Source organism: Cuculus canorus, chromosome Z (assembly GCF_017976375.1).
Source record: "Cuculus canorus isolate bCucCan1 chromosome Z, bCucCan1.pri, whole genome shotgun sequence".
NCBI classification, from domain to species: Eukaryota; Metazoa; Chordata; class Aves; order Cuculiformes; family Cuculidae; genus Cuculus; species Cuculus canorus.
Genome location: NC_071441.1, coordinates 8,049,172 through 8,075,703, shown reverse-complemented (window position 1 = coordinate 8,075,703; position 26,532 = coordinate 8,049,172). Strand labels below are relative to the sequence as shown.

General features: G+C 39.8%; 2 protein-coding genes across 9 annotated transcripts in view; one reads left to right on the top strand and one right to left on the bottom strand.

Annotated features, from left to right (window-relative positions):
• Positions 1 to 440: 440 nt before the first annotated feature.
• HSPB3 (heat shock protein family B (small) member 3) lies at positions 441 to 26,532 on the bottom strand. 7 transcript variants are annotated; one of them, XM_054053550.1, is made up of 5 exons: positions 26,447 to 26,462; positions 19,276 to 19,327; positions 11,898 to 12,056; positions 10,190 to 10,316; positions 441 to 2,751 (listed from the first exon to the last, which is right to left on the bottom strand). In XM_054053550.1, exon 5 carries the CDS (start codon positions 2,702 to 2,704, stop codon positions 2,243 to 2,245), a length of 462 nt encoding a protein of 153 aa, XP_053909525.1. In that variant the 5' UTR covers positions 2,705 to 2,751; positions 10,190 to 10,316; positions 11,898 to 12,056; positions 19,276 to 19,327; positions 26,447 to 26,462; the 3' UTR covers positions 441 to 2,242. The 7 variants fall into 7 exon arrangements, with proteins under 7 accessions (XP_053909525.1, XP_053909523.1, XP_053909524.1 ...); XM_054053548.1 differs by lacking the exon at positions 10,190 to 10,316 and having other exon boundaries at positions 26,447 to 26,464; XM_054053549.1 differs by lacking the exons at positions 10,190 to 10,316; positions 19,276 to 19,327 and having other exon boundaries at positions 26,447 to 26,489.
• ARL15 (ADP ribosylation factor like GTPase 15) overlaps positions 26,269 to 26,532 on the top strand; it is a 217,971-nt gene continuing 217,707 nt past the window's right edge. For both annotated transcript variants that reach the window (XM_054053547.1, XM_054053545.1), the window contains exon 1: positions 26,269 to 26,449. In XM_054053547.1, coding sequence (XP_053909522.1) covers positions 26,438 to 26,449 — 12 coding nt within the window. In that variant the 5' untranslated portion in view covers positions 26,269 to 26,437. The remainder of the gene's footprint in view (positions 26,450 to 26,532) is intronic.

Genomic DNA, 26,532 nt, shown 5'->3' with positions numbered 1-26,532 from the left:
AATTCTCCATCCAGTTCTGTGAGGCAGGCCTGCACGCAGAAGCAGGACTGTGTGTAACGATAGTATGAACATATATAGAACAGACATTGACGTTTCGGTTATCTGGTCTAACTCATTGCCAAGTTTCCAGTAGTTTAATCATGATCTAATTCAAAACAATTAAATCAGGTATGGTTTTTTTTAGAACTGCTTTTTCATCTGTAGGGCTATGAATACCATCACTGCCATCATAGCTAGAATAATTTTTATAATTACCTATAATTTTAAGTGATCAAATTTACAAAATCCTCTGTATAAAAAATTGTCAAAGCAGGTTACAAACTGGTGATCTTGAAGTCTGTCCCAACAGTTGTGCTGTAAGGTGATGTTATAAGTTCGTGACCTTTTATAAAGTTGGTGTGTAAAGTTTAAATCCAGACCTAGATCTAGAACTCATTTATTTAAAACACATATCATATCCTCCATCGGTGTTGAAAATGTTGAAAACCTAGATCATATTTTCTAATGTGATTGTTTATCATCTTCAACCAATACACGAACTTAATATAGACAAGATGAAGGAAAAGTGTGAGTTGAGTTGAAATGCAAGTACAAGCGTTTTATATTTGGCTTGGTTTCTTAGAAAACACTAGGTGTTTGACTTCTGCTCTATTAAAAAATAAAATAAATACGCACGATGCAAATTTACAACCCAAACATTATTCTATATTTCTTGTACAAATTTCTTCTGAGTTTTAGCACAAGTAGTGAGTAAAATACAGAACGTGGACTACCCACTTTACTAAAGTCAATTCCTTCAAAGATCTTCAGGTCTAAACAACCATGACACAAATCTTTCTAATGAATGGACATATGCAGAAGTACAAGCTTAGGACTTTCACTTTAAACTAAAGGGACTGTGGCTTCAGCTGCTGAGACCCTCTGTTTTGTTCATCAGATTTTTCTCATATTCTTAAAATTGTATTTGTATTCAGTTTCATTTGAATATGTTTTTGACTTGTCCAAACAGCAGATGGCTATCAGAAAGGTACTGTACTTAACTTGGCACTTTCCATTCCACATTCCTTTACTATTAATAGCACAGCAGTCATGCTCATCTCCAGTACACATAAAAGGAGGCAGTTCAGCTTGTAGCTGCAGAGCTCCTCAAACGTTTGTGTATTTACAAATTCACTTAGAGCTATTTTTCTTTTTAATGTTGAGAAGACGAGATTCTAGTTATAGCATGTGGATATGGTTTTCATCTCTAGCATTCATATGAAATGTGATAATCTGGGACAGAAATTAAGCCTCTGTCTGTAGTAAGAAGCCCCCACACTTAAAATTAGATTCACGTAGAGCCCATGTCAGTATAGAGGGATTGGAACTAAACATAGAAAAATTTGCTTTTGCAGAAATTAGCTGTCAAGCAACATGAAGAATAAAATATTCATTTGATTGAAAAGCAAGACAACCCGAAATGCATAAGAATAAAGGCATCTGTGCTAGAATAATGTCTTTTTATTACTTAGGCTTCACAGCGAAGAATTTGGTTCTTTTGTGTATTTGTAAGCCATTTATTTTTTCTTCAGTTGGTAATAGATAGCAGAATATGCTAAATAAAACTAAATTCCTAAATGTCTTTGAATGTTTTCTTTCCAATTTATTTGTCTTTGACAGAAAATATCACTTCTGCTTACTGTGCTTTCAAGCAAATATAGTCAGTTATTATTCTTTTCTCTTAGACTTTCAAACATGCAACACACTTCTAAATAGTAATCTCTCAAGATATTTTTGGTATACAAGCTTAAACTGTGGAGTCTAACGAAGAAGAATTTGATCTCAAAAATTAGAAAACACATTTTGGTACACAAAGTAAATTTCTGTAAGGCTCACAGAAGGCTCTATCGTTTCTTTAATGATTATGACTATGTATGACAAATGCTTATTCCCTAGAAGTACAACTGTTCCTTCTGAACTTGTAAATGTGCTTTATTTTCAATACCTTATCAGATTATTTTTCTCTCGCTGTGACTAGCCTGGATTTTCTACTGTTCAAAAAACTTCGCTGTCCAACACATACGTGCATGGACACAATCAGTTTAACATTTCACATCAAACATTAAGCTCAGCATACTGCAAAATATGTACAAATATTTTCTCTCCTGCACAGTAAATACAGCCACATGCTTAGTACCCTCTACAGCATTGCTTGAATGACATTATTTTGTTATATTAAGAACTATTTTATCTCACCAAACAACTATGGACAAGATTCATTCTTTCCCACTGAGTTCTTCATTTCAACAACCAAAATGCCATCATGGCAGAAAAGCGCAGACAAGTCTTTGTTCTCTACTCCATCAGGTAATTTGTATTGTCTGGTAAAGCATCTGGATATGAAACCGTGCTCATCCATCCTGGGTCCATGCTGAGCTTTGATCAGGAGCCAGCCTTCAAAAGTCTGAATAATGATATCTTCAGGGCGGAACTGCACAACATCCAGCAAGACCTGAAAATGTTTGTTTTCCTCCTCCTGGTCACTCTTCCCTGTCCCCGCTGTACTTTCCGTGATACACCTTCCGTTGCTCACCGTAGCTGTAGAAGGGCCCGGCAAAGCGTATAGAGAGTGGTCCAGTTTATGTGCTTCCAACTCTTGGACAGCAAACTGCTCTTGATAGCGTACGGGAGTTTCCACCCAGTGTCTTATAACAGCTTCTGCCATTGCTGAGGCAGACGATAAGTTGCTGCTCCTGTGTTGCTTTGGGGAAGCTGCAGAGACAGAGCAGACCCTTTGCAGTTGTATGCTTTAACGGCAGACTAGCTCATCAGTTGATGTCGCCTTTCACTTTTAGCACAGCAGAGCTTAACATTTAATAGGGCATGCTGAGCTCCAGTGCTAGGAGACTAGTTTCATCTTTTATCGACTAACAATAGAGCACTATTTATAGTGCTGGAGTCTTGAGTGGCTTCAACATGTGCACAGCTTTCAGGCATAAGTAGTAAAAGCAAGATTTTCATGCACCTCTGATTATTGCAATATTGTGCTGTTTGTCATTATGAATAATGAGCAGAAAATACTGTGAAAGATTCTTTGATTTAAATGGAAGTTTTTCAAAGAGATACATAGCAATAGGTACAAACTCTGAATATCTCCCTACTGAAATACAAAGTTAGCAAGGGAATGGATTTAATTAGCTTGACAGTAGGAAGAGAAGACATTTCACATTCAGTCAACTATAAAATTATCAAGTGCATTGGGTGTTGCAGAAATTGTGCGCAGATGAAATACAGGCAGGGTTAACCAAGGCAGGAGGAGGGAACCATAATCACCATTGCCCAAAGAAGGTGTGCCTGAGGGGCTGAGTCTGCAGTCTTAGTGACCTACAAACACAGCAGAGCCTTCTCCAGTGTGTCAGTGAGTCAGACTCTGTGCAGGCAGAATTACAGTGAAAGCTCTTGTTTCACAGCTTCCAGAAGAGGGCAGTTATTTTTCTGCAGCAGAACACTAAAAGCAACACCAGATCCTTAATACTATCGCATTTTCCCAGTAAGCTTCATCTCTTAGGGCTTAACAGCTTGAATCCCCTCTACTGCGTGTGTCTGGGGAGCAGGACTGATGAGCTGAAAGGTACTCTGTGGTGTAATCTTCTTGCTACTCTGTGGTCTCAGGGCAAATATTGCCTGCAAGTGTTAATAATTTAGTTAATAAGCCTAAGAGGAAAATGCAGTGAAAAGGGAAAAGCATTTCCAAATTTTAGTGTGTTTGCTAGAAGGGGCTTGGTAATGTTAAGTAGAATGGACTATGGCAACTGATGATGAAAACTATTTATTTCCCTCAGTTGCACTCATGCTAGAAACAATCAAGCAAGATACTTTCATCATTCTTGTTTGGTTATTGTTGTTCAGAGCTCTGTCCCTCTCTTGCCCTTATATCTTCCATTACCATGAAAATGGTAAGTCTGTTTATATGGGATCTTTTGTTACTAATAGACTCACAAAGAAAAGGGCATCTGAATTTCAATAGCTATCAGAAATGAACTTCTGTATTGAGTGGATAGTAGAGCAGGATTACCAGACATATCTATAATTAAAGTTCTAAAGTGTCCATTACATTTTACACTCATGAAGGCTGCATGCCAAGGTAAGGAAATTTTCAAAGGTAGATCAAATATTCTGGATAACTTACATTAATGCCAACCATTTAATTAAGTATTAGGAGAAATGAGAGTTATGTTACTTTGTCTATTGTCTCTTCTCCTGTCAAACTGTCCTCTGGAAATAATTTAAAAATGCAATTTCAAGTGTATGGTTTGCTAAAATAGTGATAAAAATAACCTGGAGCATTGCCCATTATCTGTTCAGCAGCCGTTTTCTGTTTTGCTAGCCAATGATTCACTTGATGAGGAAACATTAACCCTGAAGTGGAGCATTTTGCCTAGTTGGTTGTGATATTATGCTTTTAGAGATTACTGAAAGTTACTGCTGTCCCTACTGAATTCTGTGATGATATCCTGACATAACTTCACTTCAGGTTTTGCACTTCAGTAACAAATGTGCTGTGCAGAAACCTGCATTTATTTTTATATTTTTATATAGTTTTTATTTTATTTTAATTATTCCCTTCTTCCCTGGAAAAAGGTAAACTTGCCTATTCTTACCCTTTAAATGAAAACAGAAACCACCACCTCAGTGCAGCTCACTGTGGGACTCCTATGTCTATTCCCAGACACAGCTGTGTTACATTTACAAAAGTCTGTGTTAAACATGGAACAGTCTGTCTGGTCTATCAAGCATGAAAGGTGCTGTGAATACCCTCTAAACTCCTGCCACGTGTAAAGCTCTGTCGAAGTTCTTATGATCCCTTTCTACTCTGTAGGACAAGGAGCTGGGAAGATTTTGGTATGGAAGCTGTGTAGCCTCTTTCTGCACTCCCATTGTACTTTCTCCTTGGTCCCAGTCCCCTCTTCTCTCTGTTTGCCACCTATGGGTTCAGGAATTAGCACCATCTTTCTTACTTCTTTGTTGCTAATGCAGAGAATATGTCAACTGGAAAAAGAAAACACACTTGAAATGCAAACACCCTTGAAATATAGAATATATTGTTGGGCTTTCAAATTTAAATATGGATGTGGTGCTGCAATACTCAAGAACTTTTTATGCTTGTGCTCCTATACTCTACGAATACCTATAGCACACTTCGGTCAAGGAATGCATTTTAAAAACAGTTGATTACTGGGGTCATTTTAAACATTCAGAGCAGATCTGGTAGGAGTAGTGCTGATGCCTTTCACTGCCCGCTCAGTGTCTCAAGTTTTCTTTCCCTGTTTTTCTGTTCATGGGAAGGCCTCATGTTGTGCTGCACAGCAGGTGGGAAACCACGAGCAGGCGTGGGAAGGGTTACAGAGCCGCCCTCGGCAAAACTGCAGTGAGGCAATCAGTAATTGTGGCCCTGCATTTGCCAGCCCATGTTGTATTTTTGCTGATCACACATACAGAATCATAGAACAGTTTGGGTTGGAAGGGACCTTCGAGATCATCCAGTTTCAAAATCCCACTGGCTCAGGCTGCCCAAGGCCCCATCCAACCTGGCCTTGACCACCTCCAGGGATGGGGCAGCCACAACTTCCCTGGGCAACCTGTGCCAGTGCCTCACCACTCTCATCATGAAGAAATTTCTCCTAATATCTAGCCTAAATCTGCCCCTCTCCAGTTTAAACCCACTGCCACTGGTCTGATCACTCCATGCTCTCATAAACTGTCACTCCTCAGCTTTCTTGTAGGCCCTTCAGGTACTGGAAGTTCGCTATAAGGTCTCTTCAGAGCCTTCTCCAGGCTGAACAACCCCAACTCTCTCAGCCTGTCCTCGTAGGGAAGGTGCTCCAGCCCTCTGAGCATCTGTGTAGCCCTCCTCTGGACCTGTTCCGACAGCTCCATACCCTTCTTATGTTGAATATTCCAGAACTGAACACAATACTCCAGAGGAGATCTCACAAGAGAGGAACAGAGGGGCACAATCACTTCTCTCGCCCTGCTGGCTATGCTTCTTTTGATGCAGCCCAGGGCACGGTTGGCCTTCTTGGCTGTGAGCGCACATCGCCGGCTCACGTCAAGCTCATCGACCAGCACCCCCAAGTCCTTCTCTGCAGGGCTGCTCTCAATCACATCATCCCCCATTCTGTACTGAAAGCGCAGCTTGCCCCGGCCCAGGTGTAGGACCTTGTACTCAGTCTTGTTGAACCTCATGCTGTTCACGCAGACCGACTTCTCCAGGTCTCAATCTCTTGTGGGGATTTTTGACGGAAAGGAACAGGATCCACTGGCTATTTGTAGCTGGCCGGGAGAGAACCCTGCAGGAACGAGTGGGTCACACCACCATCGTGTGGTGAGACGAGAAAACAGCTGTGAAAGGATAACCGTGACCCGTCTGCTGCACGCTGGTACCAGACATCATCACCAGTCTGTGAAACGCTTGTGCGCAAAGGCACATCAAAGGAAGAAAGCAGCAAGAATTTAACTTACAGCAGGCTATTTTCAGCCTAGGAGAGCTCCTTCCTTAGGATATATATATGTTTTTTTTAGATGCGGGGGCAGTACGTGTTTGATTCATGTTGTCGTTGTGGAAACAATAAAAAAAGCAGGATTCTTGATCAAATTGTATAGTAAATTGCAAAAATGTAAGTTACAAAAGCTTTTGAGAGTAACACTTTTTTTAATGCATATCTTGGAGAAATACTGGTGCATCCTGCTTGACACAACTTTAAAATAATAGATTTCTTAAGGAAAAAAAAAAAAAGCGCTTTTTACAAAGGCACGTAGTGACAGGACAAGGGGGAATAGCTTTAAATTGGAGAGGGGAGGATTTAGACTAGACAGACATAAGGAGGAAATTCTTCACAATGAGGGTGGTGTGGCACTGGCACAGGCTGCCCAGGGAAGCTGTGGCTGCCCCATCCCTGGAGGTGTTCCAGGCCAGGTTGGATGGGGCCTTGGGCAGCGTGATCCAGTGGGATGTCCCTGCCCATGGCAGGGGGGTTGGAACTGGATGATCTTGAAGGTCCCTTCTAACTCAAACCATTCTATGATTCTATGACTGTCTGTTTGCAATTCTCTCGATTTCCAGAAGAGAAGTATGTGTTTCAACTACCGTTGATATTCCATAACCACTGAAAGGGGAAATAAGTGGAAAGGTTTGTAGCATGAAGCGGAAAAGAACTCTTCTAGCAAAACATAATAGGCTAAATTCAAATGAGAGCTATGTAATTAGCTGGATGAATTTAGGCAAAGCACTGCGATTACTTTTACCAAAGCACCCAAGGATGTAACCCATGATCTACTTCACATGTAATTTAGAAAGGTTGTGGTCACTTCAGGCTTGGAAATGTATAGGAAACATAAGGAAGAGTAGGACCTGGTTGGTTTTACCAGTGCAGGCTTTGCTATATGCAATATGGGAGGTTAAGCTCTGTGTTGATATGGAAGAGTTGGATAATAAAATAAAACATATGTGAGAGTAGAACATTGCATGACACTTAAGGAAACTGGATTGAAAAGGGCTATTTTCTGTAAGGTATTTAAAACATTTCTGTAGAGTGAGAAAATTATTGTCTCCTACTTGTGTCACTTTGAGTACATTATTTCTCAGAGCTACGAGTGGTCTTTTTAGCTGGATTGTCAGATCTGGATGTAGGTAAGCTCTGAAATAACAAAAAATGTAATCATAGCTACGGCAAGTGTCCAGTCAGCAGATGTCAGATGTTCTGTTTTCAAGAAATATCAAGGGATTATTTTTTATTAATGTCTCATTCCAAACACGTGGTGTTTATATGGGTCAGTAAATGACAACATAACTCTCTGCAGTGAGACTTCATGCTGTGTTACAAAACTTGCAAGTTGTAAAGGCTGTTGTACAGCCAGCTTACTTAAGGAAGGCTTCAGACCATGGGTCATGTCCTTTAAAACCTGGAAAAGGCTGGATCTGCTCAACCTCTTGGAAAATCTCTGCAGGGCACTGATGCTCACTTATTAGTGTAAACTCAGTCTCCTAATTTTAAGGACCTCTTAAGAAATGGAAAACTAATCTCAGCTTTTGCACTGAGAATCAAGAATTTGCTCATTTGTTAGGAAGCTATGCAAGAACTATAATGAAGCACGGAGAGGATTATCGTTTTGACACATTACGCCCATTGTTACAAGACTTTTTTTTGATACGTTGAGGTGACAGTGGGGCAGATGAAGGATGAGGGATGACAAAATCACAGCAGCCACTTTTGGAGCCACATCTTTACAGAACAGCAAATGAATAAAAATGCATCTTGTATAATAATGTTTTTTAAATTTCAAGCTACTATAAAAGTTACTTAGAAGCAATGTCATAGACTACTTACAAGTGTTTGCTTTGTTATTCACATGGCTTGTTTTCTAAATATTTTTATGTCTATTATAGAAAAAGGCACGTGTCTCAGAAATTCTTAAGGAACTCCTGTAGAAAGCAAACTATAGTATTATATTTAGAGTTATAATAATCTGTTCACTTTTTGTACACAGAACAGTAGAGAAAAAATGAACAATTAAAAGAGAATAATGTGCCTAAGGGCTTGGAAGGTCTGTTTTGCAACTGAAAGGCAGGATCTAATGTGCTCTTGCTGTAGAAACAGTCTTATTTATCACCCATTAAAAATTAACTAATGTTCCACGAAGAATGCCAGTTTTCAGGTTTCCTCCGCTGCCCCACTGAAGTCTTGACTTGAGACTTGCTGGTAATGCTCAAGTCAATTGAGTACAACAAGACTGGATTTATACTAGATCTATTTAAACTTCATAGCACTCATTTGATTATTTAGGATGTGAAACATCTATTCCACAGATCAGATCTTCAGGTTTGCATGTTTTGAGATTGACCACTTCAGTAAAAATAATAGAAGTATTGAAAATCTCACCTATGATTTTCTGCGAGTAGGAATATTTCTGCTGTTTAAAATAAGATACTCATTAGGGCTTCCAGGAGTAAGGGCTGGAAAATCTAGAACCTATATTACACATAAAACATGCTAACCTACAATTACCACAAAGACTCCATGATTGGATTATGTTTAGGTTTTTTTTTAAGAACAAAGTTAAGACTGAAGTTAAATAGCTAGAATGAATTGAAGACCTATGGCATACTGATGCTCTGGATGTGTTAGTCAAAATAATTACTTCCCAGAAAAGAATTGAACTTACTAAATTAATTTTAAGATTTAAAATTTTCACAGTCTTGAAGTGCTGGAAGTAACTAAAGTTATAACTGAACACACTTTGTTGCTCAGCCACCATTAAAATATTGTATTATGACACAAGTGCTAGAGTCAAAACTACATTGTAGAATACTTATTTCTGTGTACTTAGAAAACTCTACAGCAGTGGACAATGCTTTCTGAGTAGTCACCAGCAAAGAGATAACAGCTGAATGGTTCTTGATATGAAGGTGGCTTGTGGCTTTAGCTAAAGTCTGCAGCTTTGGTACTGGATGATAAATTACTCCACTGATTTAAGGCATCCTGTAATACTGCCTCCTGCATTCTTTTTTACTCTCTTGAGTGTACAATTGGAATCAGTAAGATTCTTATTTAGCATCGAGAATCCATAAAAAATTCTCCAAATAACAGAAAAGGGACCTACCATCATGCATCACCAAGGTGGGATAATTCCCTCAGGTCAAGCAAAGAATTCCTAATCACTCAGTCCATAACTCATTGAATCTAAAAGTCAGCTTGCTGGTCTGGAACGTGGCCAACCTGTCGAGAAGGACCTCATCCAGAAAGTCCTTAACGAGCAACTACTGTGATTTGTCAAGGATATACAGAAAGAGTTTGTTATGATTAGTGAACAGTTCCTTTGTGTAGTGATATAACTGTGCTGTTCAATGTCAGTGTACCATGGGAATTAACTTCTGTGATGAGCATCTTTAAATGACAAGGAGCAGGTGGAGACGAAGTGGGTCAGTAATGAGAGCAGAAGGCTTATCCCAAAGTCTCAAGTGACTTTGGGGTACCCCGAAGTTTAGAGTGACTGATAGGAGATTGATAGTGTCTTCATACACTGACTAAAGTGGATAATGTGAAACTTATTGGTGGCCGTGTCTCCCTCTAATGGGCCACATAGCCAGCCTCTCTCCAGGTTTCCAATCAAAAGACAATAATTCATGGGCAAAAATTTTGCCTCGTCTTACCTGCCCACGTGCAGAAAGCCAACCAAAATCTGGCTCCTGTGTCAGAATCGTTATTTCCTTCATTATTGCAGTTCCAACAATATTCTCATCTGGTCTTAATTTCCTGACTTTGGTGATATCAGAAAGGCTGCAGAGGTTATACAATCTGATATTAGAAATTCTTTTCTGTGGCCAGAGTTTTCAGTTAAATCTGATAAATCTGGTAAATCAGACAAAATTATGATATATAAACCACATAATCCTTTTGTCTTCAGTGGAGTTGCAAGTAGTGTATATCAGTGGAGAATTTACGTTCTTAATTTTAATGTTATCATCCATACTAATTCTGAAATTACATGTTCTTTCATTGTCCGAGTTCAGCTCAGAAGACAGAACTTGGCCAGACTTTTCTTAAGATCACAGATTAAATTTACTGTTAATCTTAATTTACAAGATTTGGACAGTTACCATATTCCACAGACATGATTAGTGAATGCTTTAATGAAGTGTTATGCCTGAAATTTAAAACTGATTTCTCTTCTCTCTTGATTGAGCTTCTGTAGCTTCTGTTTATACATGTTAGTATTTGAAAAATCTGCAAATGTTTTCTGGCCTCCTTTGTACACTTGCCTGGATGCAAAGACTCCATGCCATATAAGAAGGAAAAAAATAATGGGAGACTCGCTTTTCTTCTTAAAAAAGTCATCAAATCATATAACACATGGGCAGAATCTCTCTTGATCTTTACTATACACTATAAGTAATAATCTTTTTACATGGAAATATTCACAAAATACAACTAGACACCTGGTTAGTAGGTGAAGTAGCACTTTCTTTCCATTACTGCAACCCTTTCCTCCCAACAAATATTTATCAACACAGCTATTTTTATAATAATATAGAGCAAAATTGCTGTGCAAGAATCTATTGTTTGGATGTTGTTCTGCTGAAGGTCAGAAGATGTTTCGTTAAACTTTATTGTGCTAAGCTTTAGGTTGAGATAGCAAGTTGTGTGAGAAATAAAATACTTGTAGTAAGATCACAAGAAAGCAACAATGTTTATAAAGGCAGATTTAACTCCTATATTATAGAAACTGTTTTATTTCCATAGTAAAAGCTTCTTTTTCCTTATCAGTTTTTGCTGTACTGAGTAGGTAAATTAGGTCTGTGCAGGCTAATAGGATAATTCTCTAACCATGTTTGTAATACTGGAGTTTTATGTGATTACCTGTTTTTGGAGAGAAGTTTTAAACAATAACCAAGATCTTTACTGGGCAATTTAAAGCATGTTAGCTATTTCATATAGATTGTAGCACAACAACTTAGAGACAGCCAAAGAGTATGGACCATTATTTACAAAGCGAGATGGGTCTTCTTTCCGCTAGGGATGAACAGAGCCACAGGAACGTAATTCAGAAGAGTTAACCATAGGCAGAACCACAAACCACAGAGCAGAATTTGACATACAGCAAAAGGAGTTAGTGCTGTTGGCATTTTGCATCAATTAAAAATATATTTGGTTACATGGAGAATGATGTATGAATAAAGAAGTTAGAAGAAGACGAGAATGAAAAACAAAATGGATAAATGTTCTAAAACAGAGGAGATTTGATTACTACTGTAGAAGCAAGCTCTCATTCAGCAAAATATACTGAGTGATAGTAACTGAAGGCAGCTGGATATTGAATAATAAGTAATTGTCTGTCCATTTCACCAGTTGCCAACTCACATTGCTGTTCCCATAACATTCCATGGTGATATCAGAGAAGTGAAGCTGCAGGATTAAACTTTATTCTAGCTACAATCTAGAAGAGAAACAACTACACACAGTTTCAGATGGACTCCGCTGTCTCACTGTCATCCATTTTCTATCACTGCTGGAATTTTGCTGTGGAAACAAGTAGCAAAGAAAACAATAACAGGATTAAGAACAATGAGAGACTATTAAGTCACATGCCAGTGGTTTATGGCCTGTGGCATGTTTTTCCACTGGAGCAATGTTAGAATTTTTTTTGGCAATGATTTTGCTTTTTATATGTTCAACATTTTAGGATTAAGCACATGACCCAAGTGAGGAGGAGATGGTTTCTAGTCCTCCCTGGGAGGTAAAGGTTCACTTTGATATACTTTGAATGTTGTTTTTTATTTAGTTCTCACACCTGAATCTGTGTAAATTGGAGAGGGGCCCCTTTTCTGCTCAGGAACATGAATTAAGGCCTCAGTTGCCAAATCATGCTTCATTCTTTCTGAGCACAGGAAGCCATAGAGAGCCTCTAGCAATCAGCAAGCTAACAATAGCAATGAACTCTAGTATGAACTGTTATTCTGGGAGGGCTAATGCGCACACACAGCATAACAACAGAGATTTAGGACCAACATATGAACAACTAGTAATTCTGTAATCCCAATCTAACACCATTGGAAAGCAGCATCCTCTAAGGTTAGGTTCTTAAACAGTGCAAAAGGACTCTGCTATTTTGAGAGATCAGATTTAGTTTCCTGTTCTTCTTATTTTACTTATTCACAGGGCCAACAGTGCATCCTGACTGTACTATAAAAAGACACAGGACTGTTCTGCAAGCTGGAAAACTGTTTTCTAGTCATTCTACTGCTGCTGTTCTACACTGTAATTATGTAAAACCTCAAAGTTAGTATTTCTTCTCAGTAGATGTTCAATTTCCTTAGTCTTTGAAGTCACTTTGCATAGTCTAATAATAATGTTAACTTCCTGATCGGAAATGTCCAGCATTATTTTCACATGTTTTAGGCTTATTTTTATCCAAACGTGAAGTAAGCATTTTGATAGCCAGGTGATGTCATTACAAAAAGATCCTTGCTACATACCAATAACATATCAGGTGCATGACCACTTGCATAATTCAGCCCCATTTGAACATGCAAAGAACGTAAGAGGTTTCCAAAACACTGCAGTCATTTGTCTTCAAGAGCTTGTCACCCTTAGTGTCCACCTCCTAGGTGTGGGTGAGTTCATTAAAGGGTATCTTTCTGGTTCTAAATTGTCTGCCATGGGACACTACTAAACGTCAGCAATGCCTTTGGTACAAACTAGTAAGGAGTTAATTGCTTACATTTAAAGAATGACTGGACTGATCCCCTGTGTCGCCAGATGCAACACCCTGCAGTTATTACCTCCAGATGTGGGAGGAAAGGCTAGCAGAAATACTCGGCTCCATTAGCTCCCATTTTGTTAGACTGCATAGGTCTGAACTGGAACGTCAAGACCTAGTCTGCAGCAGTGTTAGGCACTTAGATCTCTACTTTCAGATAATATTAAAAGGGGTCTGACTAGGATGCTACTTGATGCTAAATAATACAGAATCCTGACTGTATTATACTAAGTACCAAAAATCAGTAGATGCTCTGACCTTAAGCTTTCTGTGCCTCACTCCTGCTTCTGAACGCAATCAATAATAATATTCTCTCAGTGTAAAGGATTGTTGTGAAAATGAACTAATTAATATCTGTGAAGCACTTACTATCACAAACTTGTGCTGAAGCAATGCATAATTCTACCCTCAGACAGAATTTGACAAGTGGTGAGTAAATAATAGGGGCTACACACAGAAATAATAACAGTAAAGAAGAAGGAAAATTGCATACAGAATAAGATAGTTGTTAAGGAGAAAATATACAGTAGAGTTAAATAATTGGACAGTATGTCTTACTAGATAGGCATATGCAGACTTGATTAAATCTGAAATCTAACATTTTCTTCCTAAGTGCCTTATTTCAATACTGGTTTTAATGTTGTGCTTTGAACATTTACTGTCTTGCAGCCACAACAGTTAGGCTTCTAGTCCTCTCCTTGTTTTTCACTGTGATACACAATTTGCTGTGAAGATGCAGTATGTGTAGAAAGATAGAATCACATTTGAGAAATAATTTGGATAGTAATGTAAAGTTTTCTAAACTGAAGTTAGATCTGACCACACAGTGACTTCCATCTATTCCTCCTTCATGAGAATTACGAGTGAGCAGATGTCATGAATTGAAACCTCTTGTCAGTTCCCTGTCTGGAGACTGAATCTATAGGGTAAGTTCTCCCCACTGTCCCAACAGTGCTGAAACAGAACTTTCCCATCTGCAGTAGGAATAATATCAGGAAAGGTACGTAGGACCCGGTAGGATCTGGGTTAAAATGCCTCTATTGGAAGGGTCTATTTGCATCCCACTGAAATTACTGGGAATTTTACCAATGTCTGTTCGTACCGCAGTAATAGGTCTTAGACCACTGAAAGCTAGATATCACACAGTGAACATATGAAAAACACTACTTTTGTCCAAGGCTCATTCGTTTCTGAGACAGTTCATTCCCATGCACACCAAACTGCTGAACAGGGAGAATGGAAAATTACCTATTGATACTAATGAAGATAATTTGCTATAAACATAAATGTTCTCACAATATACAAAACCGTACTTGAAAGATTCTCCCAGTTTCCTGTTATTTTAGTACCACTAATTACGATTTTTCATGTGTGAGAGTAACATTAATCTTTAGCCTTAGTTCCCTCAGTAAGTATTAACAGTTACATATTAATGAATTAACATTGACCTTCCTTTTGTTTTTAAACCCTCCATGTAGAAGCAAGTGATCAAATTTCATGTTAGTTATGCAGAAAGCTTCAGTTTATTATTTAGCCAGAACTACAAAAATCAGATATGATAGAAATCTATCTATCCTTCATGCTGAAACAGAAATTAAAATAGAACAGTTATTCCTCCACATGGGCTAAAGACAGGAAGCCTATACTTTGCTGGCATCTCCCTTAAAGGAAAAAAGAAAAACCCCTAAGTCAGAGACTCTTAATGAGCTTTAACAAACCCTGACTATTGTGACCCGTCCTCCTGATCTGAGATTCAGTTTGACTGAGAGGTCTGTCAACATCTTTTAAATTGTGATTCCCTTCATTCCTTCATGGCTCAGCTACTTGCCAGTTTTTCCCATGTTCAAAACTACGTGGAGTATACTCACAGGACAAATGCCCTTTATTCCTAACTAAGAATTCTTCAGGATGAGCTCAGAACATTCACACTCTTGTCTTGCTTTCCCCCACCTTTGGAGTTGTAATTGCATGTAGGACAGACGAAACAAATGCACTGAAATGGCTGAATTCACACTGTATTTACACCCTCAACTAGAAACCGTGTAGTAACAGTGGTAAAAGGGGGACAGTGTTAGTGTGATGTTACCACCCACACAGTGAATTACCTGACTGGAAGTGCATTTCCAGGTGAGCATGTTATCCCTATAGCCTTGAATGAAATGCAACTGAGCTTCTCGGCTGCATAATTCTGCTCCCTAGCATGTCTGCAGTGTTACTGGCTTTGGGTTGTTCAAACAATCATCACTAATTGGTTTCATTACTCACAAGATAGGTTTATGATCCAGCTGCCAAGACATTTGCAAGAAAGGATGGCTAGTCTTGCAGTTAGGGCACTGAATTGGGAGGTAAGAAATCCGGTCTTAGTTCTTGGCTCTGCTGCAGGCTTTTCTGCCTGGCTTCTGCCAAACCACCGTCCTTCTGTTCGGCTTTCAAAGAGTGGGGGAAGACATATCAGGATCCTAGCCCTATTTAGATTATCAGGTTTTTCAAGAGAGGCAGTATCTTCGAATGCATGTACACAAAAACTCTTACACAGAGACAAGATAGCATACGAGGAAAAAGAGGAAAAAGACCAAGCAAACAAGGATTGTAAGAATTTTGGGTGTGAAAGTGTATTGCTGCTGACAAACACGAAATTGAATTTCATGTGAACACACCTGTAATATTCCTGATGAAACCAAAGAACATCTTGCAGACTCATTGGAAGGGATAAGCCCTCCCTCTTCCTCTATTATGGCACCAAGTATGCCACTTGCTTCATAGGATGTCACAGTACAGCAGTGCATGGCTGCATTTAATGCTACAGGTGGGGGCACCATGGAAGTATCAGTTACAGCAAGTGGAGGATGAGTATACAGAAAAAAAGAAAGCGTGTAGTAATCAAAGTTTCTCAAATCAATGCATTTTCAGTAGAAACAAAAGATGTTTCCAGCAGGTTGGATGACACTTTGAGCAACTTACCATGGCATGGGGGTTGGAAGTAGAGGATCTTTGAGGTCCCGTCCAAACCAATCCTTTCTATGATTCTATAATTTACCTTTTGCTGGAGTTGGTAAAGTAAATGTCATTATATCGCTTTGTTGTTTGCATTCCTGATGATCTTGGTTTTGCTTCATTCACCAGGAAAATATCAGTTTGCCAAGAAAACACAGAAGAGCGCCCATTCTAGGCTTATTACACTATTAATGCATTTTGTCTACAAAGAGCTTTTACAAGATTAAATGGCTTGAGTTCTATTTAAAATTAGTAATTCTAGGCTCACCTTCCAGACCTCTCTTGGGCAAAGTTCATATTGAAATTGTATTTTCCACGTGTAAGGACAGAAAGGGAGCAGAAGGACAAACAGATTTCATATTTATAATACCTATACTGTAGAAAGAGTAGAAAAAAAAAAAGCCTCAGAAACTTGTTGCTCGTTAATAGGAAAAAATGTTGCAGTGACAATAAGTGAGATAAGTGGTTATATGTGTTAGCATGCTAAACTGCATATGTGAAAAATGTTAAGAATATTTGTGGATAACTGCAAGCACAAAAGCACAGCAGTAAATTTATTGTAGAATTAAGTTTTCTTGAAACGGTCTTAAAATGGCAGATATTATGTATAATCCTATGCTGCCCTGTATGGTTGAGGTACAATGAATACTGTCAGAAGCAATAAAATCTCTTACAGTGCTATGCATGCTGCTCAATCTATAGCTACTATAACTCACACTTCCATGGTAGACACTAATAAGATAGAAAAGATTTAAGAAGTAAATCTCAGACATTGAGACTTTCTGAGTATACTTGCCATTTCCTGTAAATAGTAAGTGTGGAATAATAATGAATAATTTGTGGTTTGTATAAAATAAAGATATTATAAAAGAACTGAGTATTCTGCTTATTCTTATTTTCTGATTACATTTTACTATAAAGTGTGTGGAATTGGTCTCATTCCTGAGTCTCTGCAAGCCTTAATGCATATTTAATGGTGCAAACTTAGTGCAGGAAGTCTGTCAGGAGGGAACCTTATCCTGACAGAAATCAAGTCACATCTTTTCCCGTCCTGAGTCCCAAAGCAGGTTAATAGAGCCTGAAGAGTGAGAGGCAGTTGCAAGGAATACTGAGAGATGTACTGGTTCAAGACAATGTGCTTGTACCTGCCAACAGAACAGCTTTTTGGGGGTACATTGCTGATATTTAAATTCAGCTACATGGCACCTCCATCGTCGCTTTGAACCCCTTCGGGTAGAAAATCCTAAATTAACTTTTTTATGTGGTAATATACTGTGGTTTTAAATACAGTGTCTAACTGTTATTATCTCAGACAAAAGCAGTTAACACAGATCTGCCCTTGCCCGTATTAAAGGCAGGTTCACATTTAATATAACTGTCGATTAACAACTTTATTAGTTTGGTGCATCTTCCCCGTATAAACAAGCCAATGACAGCAGAGCATGCTCTGTTCTCTCCAGACTGAATCCTTTCCTGTCGGTGACCATCTTCTGTTCCCCAGGGCAAAGAAGCAGTGGTTCCTTGGTTAAATGCTCACAGCCTTAGTCCACGCTTTTGCATGAACAAATCATTATACATGTTTCACCCCCTTAAAAAGTCTAAATGTCATAGTTAATATACTAGGGAGTTACAACAGGCTTTGCCTCTAGCTGTTTTCTGCACCTAATTTTACATAGCACACATAAGCAGAAATAAATTGTTTAAATAGCGTAATGCCGTACAGCTGGTTCAGTCAATAATGTCCTTAACTCTTGCTGCACCATATTTTTCCCTGAAGGATTATACCTGTTTTACCCAAACTATTATTTTGGCTTGTTCGGCAGGGGAGGAAAAAATTCTAAAAAATTTTATTCTGCAAGGAGCCATAAAAAAGAACATAAACCAAGTATATATACTATAACATATTCTAGCAGCCCACAAGGACATCTTAAAACTACTGTGTAAATACCACCAACACGCAAATAGTGCTGCAAAGGGAGCAATAGCAGTAAAGGCTTCCTTGAGCTTCCTCCAAACACCCAAGGGAAAAAGATTCTTGCTAACAAACCATTCCATTTAAACTCCTGGAAATCAGCTGAAATCTGTGAAAGATTTTCTAACAAACACCAGTGGCAAGAGGCAAGTTTAACTTGAGAGGCACAGACAAAATAAACTACAGTATGTGACTCTGCTACGTACTTGGCAAGATCTCGCTGGGGGTAAAGCGGGGCTGTCTGAAGTGTGGGCTGTTAGAGTGAGACCTGGCAACAGCCTGCCTGCTTATTTTTGACAGTCCCTTCCCTGTCCCATCTGTGCAGAGTCAGGTGAATGCTCCCTCTGGGGAGGGTTGGAGCTGACGGCCATTGAATGGGAGGAAGAGGAAGGAAGAAGAAGCCTTTACATTTTCAGATGGGAGTGGAGTGTGGAGGGAGGATAGGCTACTGAGAAGTGGGGGAGGCAGCAGGATGTGTTCTGTATCCTGGCATCTGAAGGCATCAGGGGTAGTGAGGGTGTGGAGAGACGCCCTGAAGCCCCAGAACTTCCCTTAACCTTCTTCTTCCTCTTTCCATAAGCCCACTCCTTTCCAAAGACCTGAGTTTTTCCAATAATCCTTCCCACCAACCCCTCCTAAACTCACCCCTAGCTCCTCTTTTCCTGCCTTAAATCAGTTCTAAAGAACACAACCCTCAAATACACTTGCTGGGCCCTTGCCAATTATTTCTTCAACACAGCAGAACTTGATATTGATTAATTTCCATTTATTACTGATTAGTCTTGAGCTTCTGAGACTTTATAAAATCCTCTCTCTGACTCCCTCCAGGTGCCTACTCTGGTCTGAGAGCTAAAGTGTTAACTGTATACCTCTTATAGCATTCTATAAGTTAATGGATTTAAACAAGCAGACTCATACTATGTCACACTTTATCCTAGCACATATCTGTTGCCATTTTCCTGTATTTAAAGGATACAGAGGCCCAACTGTGTGCCGTTAGAATCTGTACTCACTCTTGGACAGCGGCTCCCAGTCATTCTGGAACATTATTACTGGAAAGATCTTCTGGGCAGGGAATAAGATACAGTACAAATTACTGTCAGAGTGATGGCATTTCAGGGTCAGCTGCCTGTGTCCCAACAGATGGTGTTTTGTTGTCTCTCATTAAAAAATCTTCCATGCAGAGAGTAACACTGTCAGATCTTGTCATGCAAATACAGCATAAGTTCAGAGATAAAATATGTATTACAAAAGTACACAGGCTACACGATCAGCTTCAAAGTGCCACAGATCTTTTGATCAATGTGTTAACTACGTGAGGTGTAATTATATCATTCCATTTCTTCATGTGGTTTAGTTTTGATTGGACATCTGAATACATCTGAAGTGCTCCACTTGTTTTCTCCATATTTCTTTCTTGGCCATGGATGGATATGCACTACCTGAGAGCTCGCAGATGATACAGTATGACCCAGGGCACTAAGAGTATGTGAGTTCTGGACAGTTAGGAATTAAAGAATCATATTCTTCTTTCAAATCCACCTAGTGGTAAAAATGAGTGCATAAGTGCAGAAAATCCAGTTGGATTACTGGGAAAACCTCTGAAAAAGACCCCTTTACAAGAAGGTCAAGTAGCCAGTGCAGTGTCTTGCTCCTATTGAAAGCAGTGTTTTTACTGGGAGCATGAATTGGTTCCTCAACTACCCGGATCTTTGCAAAGAGAGGGATAGACTTTCATGGTTTTCCTGAGACAGTGTCCAATGTTCCAAAAAGAAGATGTCCTCATTATTGCTACAATATATAAAGATGCAAAAGCTGGATGCAAATACTGTTTATGTTTTCAAGTAGCTTTCTGCATGTAATTCTGAATGGGCAACCGTTCTCATTATGAACATCATTCATTTTGCACAGGGATCTGATTTCATTTCCACTCACGCTATCAGAATATTTTCTAAAAATCTGTAATATACAAAAAATTTGGCTTGTGGATTTCCAAGAGAAAAGTGAATTAAGGAACAAACCTTAAAATTAAGAACTACTTAATATTCTGCTTCTATAAACATTCGAACTAAAGTCTTTTGAACTTATTTGTAATTGAAGCACATACATAGGCATCTGTTCAATAAACTTTTATGTGGTGGTATGTTTAACAGCCTACTCTGTTCAAACTTAGTTACTCATCATAACTTTAGAAAAGACAACAGGTAAACTTGTTTTGATGTAAACCATCCTGCTTTTCTAACTTAAGTTGGCCGAAGTACTGAAATCACTTTATATGAATTACAGTATTTGAAAGAGTAGCCAGCAGTCAACAAAACTGCCTTATGGAGAGAACAGTATAATCAGTCCTGAACACCTCCAGTGTTGTATTCCATGTGTTAACCTTCCAAGAGTAGTTCATGTGAAGGTGGAGGTGGTTACACAGACTTTTAAGTGGAAGCTTACAAACCTAGAAGGCATGGTGCTTCAAACACATTTCGATTGCCTTTAGCTCATGTTATCCCTACAGCACAAATCCCATTCAGATTTGTGTATGTGAGTTGCTTTTGGACACCAAGGAGACAGCTGAGTGATTTAAAAACACAAGTTATTTACTTAATAGCCCCAGTACAGAGAGATCAGTGGAGCTGAAAAAGGAACAATACTTTGTTACACACATTTGCTTTCCTTCTTCCAGACATTATTTCCAAATGCAGTGCTATTTTCTTAAATTTCTTAAAAAAAATCTGCTGTTTTAGTGCAGGAGCACTAAGTTGATTTATCTGGATTCTTTCAGCATATCATTGCTTCAAATTTTAATTAATTCAGATGTATAGAACTGTACCTACAGAATCATCACAAAATGCCTCAGGAACAGTTACAGTTGAAACAAACTCTTCGGAGATATATGACTTGGTTCTAAGGCTTCCTAAATACCTTGTTGGTTTCAATTCACCATACCTCCTCACAGACTACATCTATTTTCTTTCCTACTGAACTACATTTATTTTTTTTCCCCTCAAAAATTATTGAATTGGTCCCTATTTCCTGCTTTTCAACTAAATGGGAATCCTTTAACATAATCTGCATTTGACATAACCTTTCCCTATTCTTTGTCTTCAAAAGTGGCTGAACCACAATCTTTTTAGTACATACGTCTGACCAACATAGGATTCTCCTTCTGGACTGCTATTGTTCAAGGTTTGTTAAGATTTCTTCAGGCACTAATATCTATACCTCAGATTTTGCTTCCAGAGTCTTATGCTCTGATATTGCTTTTTAATCCTGTTTCAACTGTATGTTGATATGTGTACCTTAGCATTAGCTATGCACTCTAATTCATCAGGAATATGTGGCAAAGCATTTAAGCAAATAGTCAGTAGAACCTTAGGACGTGCTTTAAAGAAAAAAGAGCTCCTAAGGATACGCCGCATAGCAAAATTCAGGTTTAATTATAACTTGTGTTCACATGCTTGCATACCTTAAATTAGCTAACATGAATAAAAGTAAGAGAATTACTTTTGTGTAAACTGTTAACTGGAGTTCAAACTCTAAGGCACGTGTTACTACTTTTTCCTTCCTCTTCCTAATGAGGCTAAAAACTGGCTTAATTTCTGCCATGAAGGTACATCCATACTAACAAATTATTTCTTACTAATTTTGACCACTTACCCTTTTTGCTACAAGTTATTTTAGCATTCCTGTCAGATTTGGAAACAAAGTAAGTTAAAATGTAGAAAAACTTCAGCCACTAAGACTGTGTATCTACTGTTCCTTATTTTCCTTATTTAGGGATTTTATTACTCTAGCATAAGGATACAGCGTAACATGAAGATACGTTTTAATGTTTTGCTTCCCTGCTGCCAACTATCCTAGGACTTGCCAAGATGACAGTTTGAGTAGGACCTCTGTAACAACCTTGCACCACAGAAAACTGAAGGTTAAAACGTAAGATGGTATGGCTAAGGTAGTCTTTTTCAATACCTGCAGAGATACTGAATACTTTATTTCTGTTATCTCTAACTTTAATTAGAAGGATAATTTTTTTTTTCTTTGTAATTAAGCTTAAACAGAGCTATTTGGGCATCTTGTCTCAGTAGAAACTGAAGATTAGTACAACTACCTTCTTGACAGAAGTCAGTTGCCTGTCACCTAAGGTTACTAAAGAGAAAGGCAGTTGGGCAGGACAGGGGGAAATGAGGGGAGAAAAAATATACCATGCACTTTGTTCTCTCTATGAATGAAATTATTCTGATATGGCAAAGTGGTTTAGATTATCTTAATCACTGTAACGCTACTAGGTCACTTTGCTTTAGGGCACCTTTTATAAAACACCCAGTGTGGAGGTCATTCCAACCACGACGCGGAAACATTGGCCAAAGTGTTCCTATTTATCACTACTGAATGGATATCACTGCCTTCTGCGGGACTTCTGCACAAGCATTATCTTTGCCAGAATCTATTTAACTAATGAGACTAGAAATTAAGGTGGTATGACCAAAAGATTTACTAAAGCATGCCCGTCCCTCCAGTTGCATTCCAGGATAACGCTTGCTGCACGACTTCTATCTATGCAGCTGGCTGTGCATTTCTGAAAAAAAACTCTGCTAATTCCATTCCAATATGTTTGGAAATACACGTATTCATCAGTATTTACATTTTAAACACCCATTTTGCTAATATCTACTAATGAATAAACAAATTTTATGTCAATTCCACCTACAGCGTTTGCTGATTGTGATTTTTAATGCCATGAAACCTTGAATCTGGCAGGTGGCAATGGTAGGTTAAAATGTTCAAACTCATTAAATTGCACAGGTATAAACAACAGATGATTAACTGCTGTGCTCAGCACCTCTCAGAGTCAAAGCCTGAGTCCAATGCTGATTATTTTTTCACATCACTTTTACAGAAAGAATTTTTGCCACAGGATTTAGCAGAAGATATACTTGTGTTCTCTGACAAAGCTCACTTAAGTTTTTGAAGCCAGAGTTACCACCTAATAGCCACCTCATAAAGTATTGTTCCATTAAAATACTTTGATCTTTTTTTGTTCTATCTTGACATGTTAGTTCCTGCTGACAAGCTTCTCTATGAAGATAGCTAACGCTGCATAAGCAAATATTCCAAAATAAAATTGGGCGTCTGTCAGATGAAACAAATCCTACAGGACTTGCTAGAAAAATCTCAGCAACACTATGACTGTCAGTAGGCTAGAAGGCGTGTGTTGTAGGACTTTTTTGTGCTTACCTTCTGCTATTGTTTAATGATAATCCTTATAAGTTTAATACACTATAATGGCCAAATGACTACCGTGTTTATAGTGAATAGCTTAGGCTTGGTTTCACTTTAAATCAAGTCTGTGGGATTTGCAGTGTCTATATAAAAATTCTTCTGATTTCATAAACTCATATTCTGTTCAGCTCATGAAGACCTGTTTATAAGCTAGAATAGAACTGCACATATAAAATTGTATGTATTCGCAATTGCATTCATGAATAAGTATTTTTTTTTGCATGTATAAACACACTGCACCTTCATAATCAGAGCTATCAGATTAATATAAAATAGAAAGGTCTTCTAGTTAATTTTCTCCAGCTCTAAATCAGTGCTAACTAAACCACATCTGAAAAATGCTTATGTAATTCATGACCAGGCTCAGAAATTCTACTACTTTTGGTAGTGATGCCTGTGTGCTTCATCAACCCTTCTAATGAAATGTTTTCCAACCTCTAAGCTGAATCTTCATTGCTGCAATGCAAGTGAATCACTTCCCATCACAACATAGTTTCTGCAGCAACTCCCTACATATGGGTTCTATCTTCCCCTCAATCATCTCTAGAAGAAATAATTCCCTGTGCTTTCCCATTAATCTCACAGAAAACATTTCTGAAACCTCTGCTAATTCTTGATGGTCCTTTTTAGATTCTCTTCCAGTTACCCTTCATTTAGAGATATGTCTAAAGGCAGCGAGTCTCAACAGTGATGTATTACTGCCACTAAAAAGAAGTGGGAAGGATTTTAAAGGTTAAGGGGAAACCACAGCAAAACATTAAAAATCACATGAAATGACAGGAGAAGAATGATGAAATCATACTTTCTTGCAGTTCCTTTGTCACGTTGAGAGGCATAGTTTAGCCACCTCTGTTCACCCTGCAGTTTCCACTGTTAAAAGGACATCTCGTGATCAGCAGAAAGTTGCCAGCAATGGCTGTGACTATATGGAAAACAGTTAAAAGCCTGAATAGCAGGAAGGGCCAAGCCTGTATCCCTCCTTCCACCCCTTAGCTATTAAAATACTAAAATTATATTTTTTTTAATGATTAAAAGTAAACAAATTAATTGGTACTCTAAACTAAATTTAATTTGCTACACAGCTGTATTTGACATTGATTCCCAAAGTAAAGTAAGGAGGGTCAAAGGAAGCAAATTTTTTCTAAACTGGACACATGAGGAAAATTAATTACCTAGTGAAAAGGACTATCTGCTTTTTGGATTGGGACACACACACACTCCCTTTACCAGTGCTCTCCAACGCTCACTGGATGTTGCCACTGAGCCTATTTGCAACAGGACTTAATGCATTACAAACATCAGAGCAGCAAATACAATCACAGAATTTAGGTTCGAAAAGACCTTTAAGATCATCGAGTCTAACCATAAACCTAACACTGCAAAGGGCACCGCTAAACCATGTCCCTAAGTGCCACATCTACCCATCTGCTAAATACCTCCACGGACAGTGACTCCACCACTTCCCTGGGCAGCCTGTTCCAATGCTCGACAACACTTTCCATGAAGTAATATTTTCTAATATCCAGGCTAAACCTCCCCTGATACAATTTGAGGCCATTTCCCTCATCCCATCACTTGTCACTTGGGAGAAGAGACCAATACCCACCTCACTACAACTTCCTTTCAGGTAGCTGTAGAGAGCAATAAAGTCTCCCCTCAGCCTCCTCTTCTCCAGACTAAACAGCCTCAGTTCCCTCTGCCACTGCCCACAAGACTTCTTCTTCACACCTGCACCAGCTCCGCTGCTCTTCTCTGCACACGCTCCAGCCCCTACAAGTCCTCCTTACAGTGAGGAGCCCAAGGCTGAACACAGTCCCCACCTCAGTTACTAAATCCAGACCACCTGCTCACTCGCATCCTTACAAAGGCCCATTCCCGTTTGGTCCCAAATCCTTATTTACTCCTTCTTTCCTCTTTGCTCCTTTCTGGCTTTCGCAATGCTTTTTATTACATTGCAGCATTACTTTTCTTTTTACGTAATCTCATTCGATGCTGCATCTTCGTATCCCAGTTGGAGGAGAAGAGGAGACTGAGGGAAGACCTCATTGCTCTCTACAACTACCTGAAAGGAAGTTGTGGAGAGGAGGGAGCTGGGCTCTTCTCCCAAGTGACAGGGGACAGGACAAGGGGGAATGGCCTCAAGCTCCACAAGGGCAGGTTCAGACTGGATATCAGGAAAACTTTTTTGACAGAAAGAGTCATCGGGCACTGGAACTGCCCACGGAGGTTTTAAAAGACGGGTAGACGAGGTTCTCAGGGACACAGTTTAGTGGCAGATAGGAATGGTCGGACTCGATGATCCAAGAGGTCTTTTCCAACCTGGAGATCCTACGAGCGGCCTCCAGCGGGGCGGGCGTGCTGCTCACACCCCTTTGCTCGAGAGCCCGCGGTCAGACATGCCCTCGCGGCCCCGCCCGAAGCCCCCAGCGCACATCAACCGAGCTCCGCGGACCCTCTCCGCGCACCCGGAGCTGCTGCCGGTCCCCCTCCCGCCGCCTCGCCCCGGGGTCGCACACCGCCCCCCTCCTCCGCTGCCGCGGCGCCTTTAAGAGCAGCCGCTCCCGTCCCACGTGCGCGATCAGCTGACGGCGGGGCGGGGCGGGCGGGGTTGGCTGCGCCGCGGTGCCCCGCCCCTTCCCCGCCCCCCCCCGGGCGCACAGGGCCGCTGCGGCGCGGCCGGAGCTGCGGAGCGGGCGGCGGCGGCTCTGATAGCGCCCGGACGACCCCCCCACCCCCATCCCTTCTCGCGTCTCCCCCCCTATCCCAGCCGTGCGCATCGCGGAGCCGGGCGACAGGAGGAAGAGGAGGAGGAGGAGGAGGAAGCGCCGCTCTTCGCGCCGCTGTCAGCCCCGCGGCACCACACGCCGCCCCGGCAGCGCGGCGCACGGCGCCTCCCGGTACATGGATTACCTGGTACGTCCCGGGGAGGGAGCGGCTCCCCCGCCGCCGCCGGCCCCGCATGGAGCGTCCCCCGCAGGGAGGGGGGCGGGGCTGGG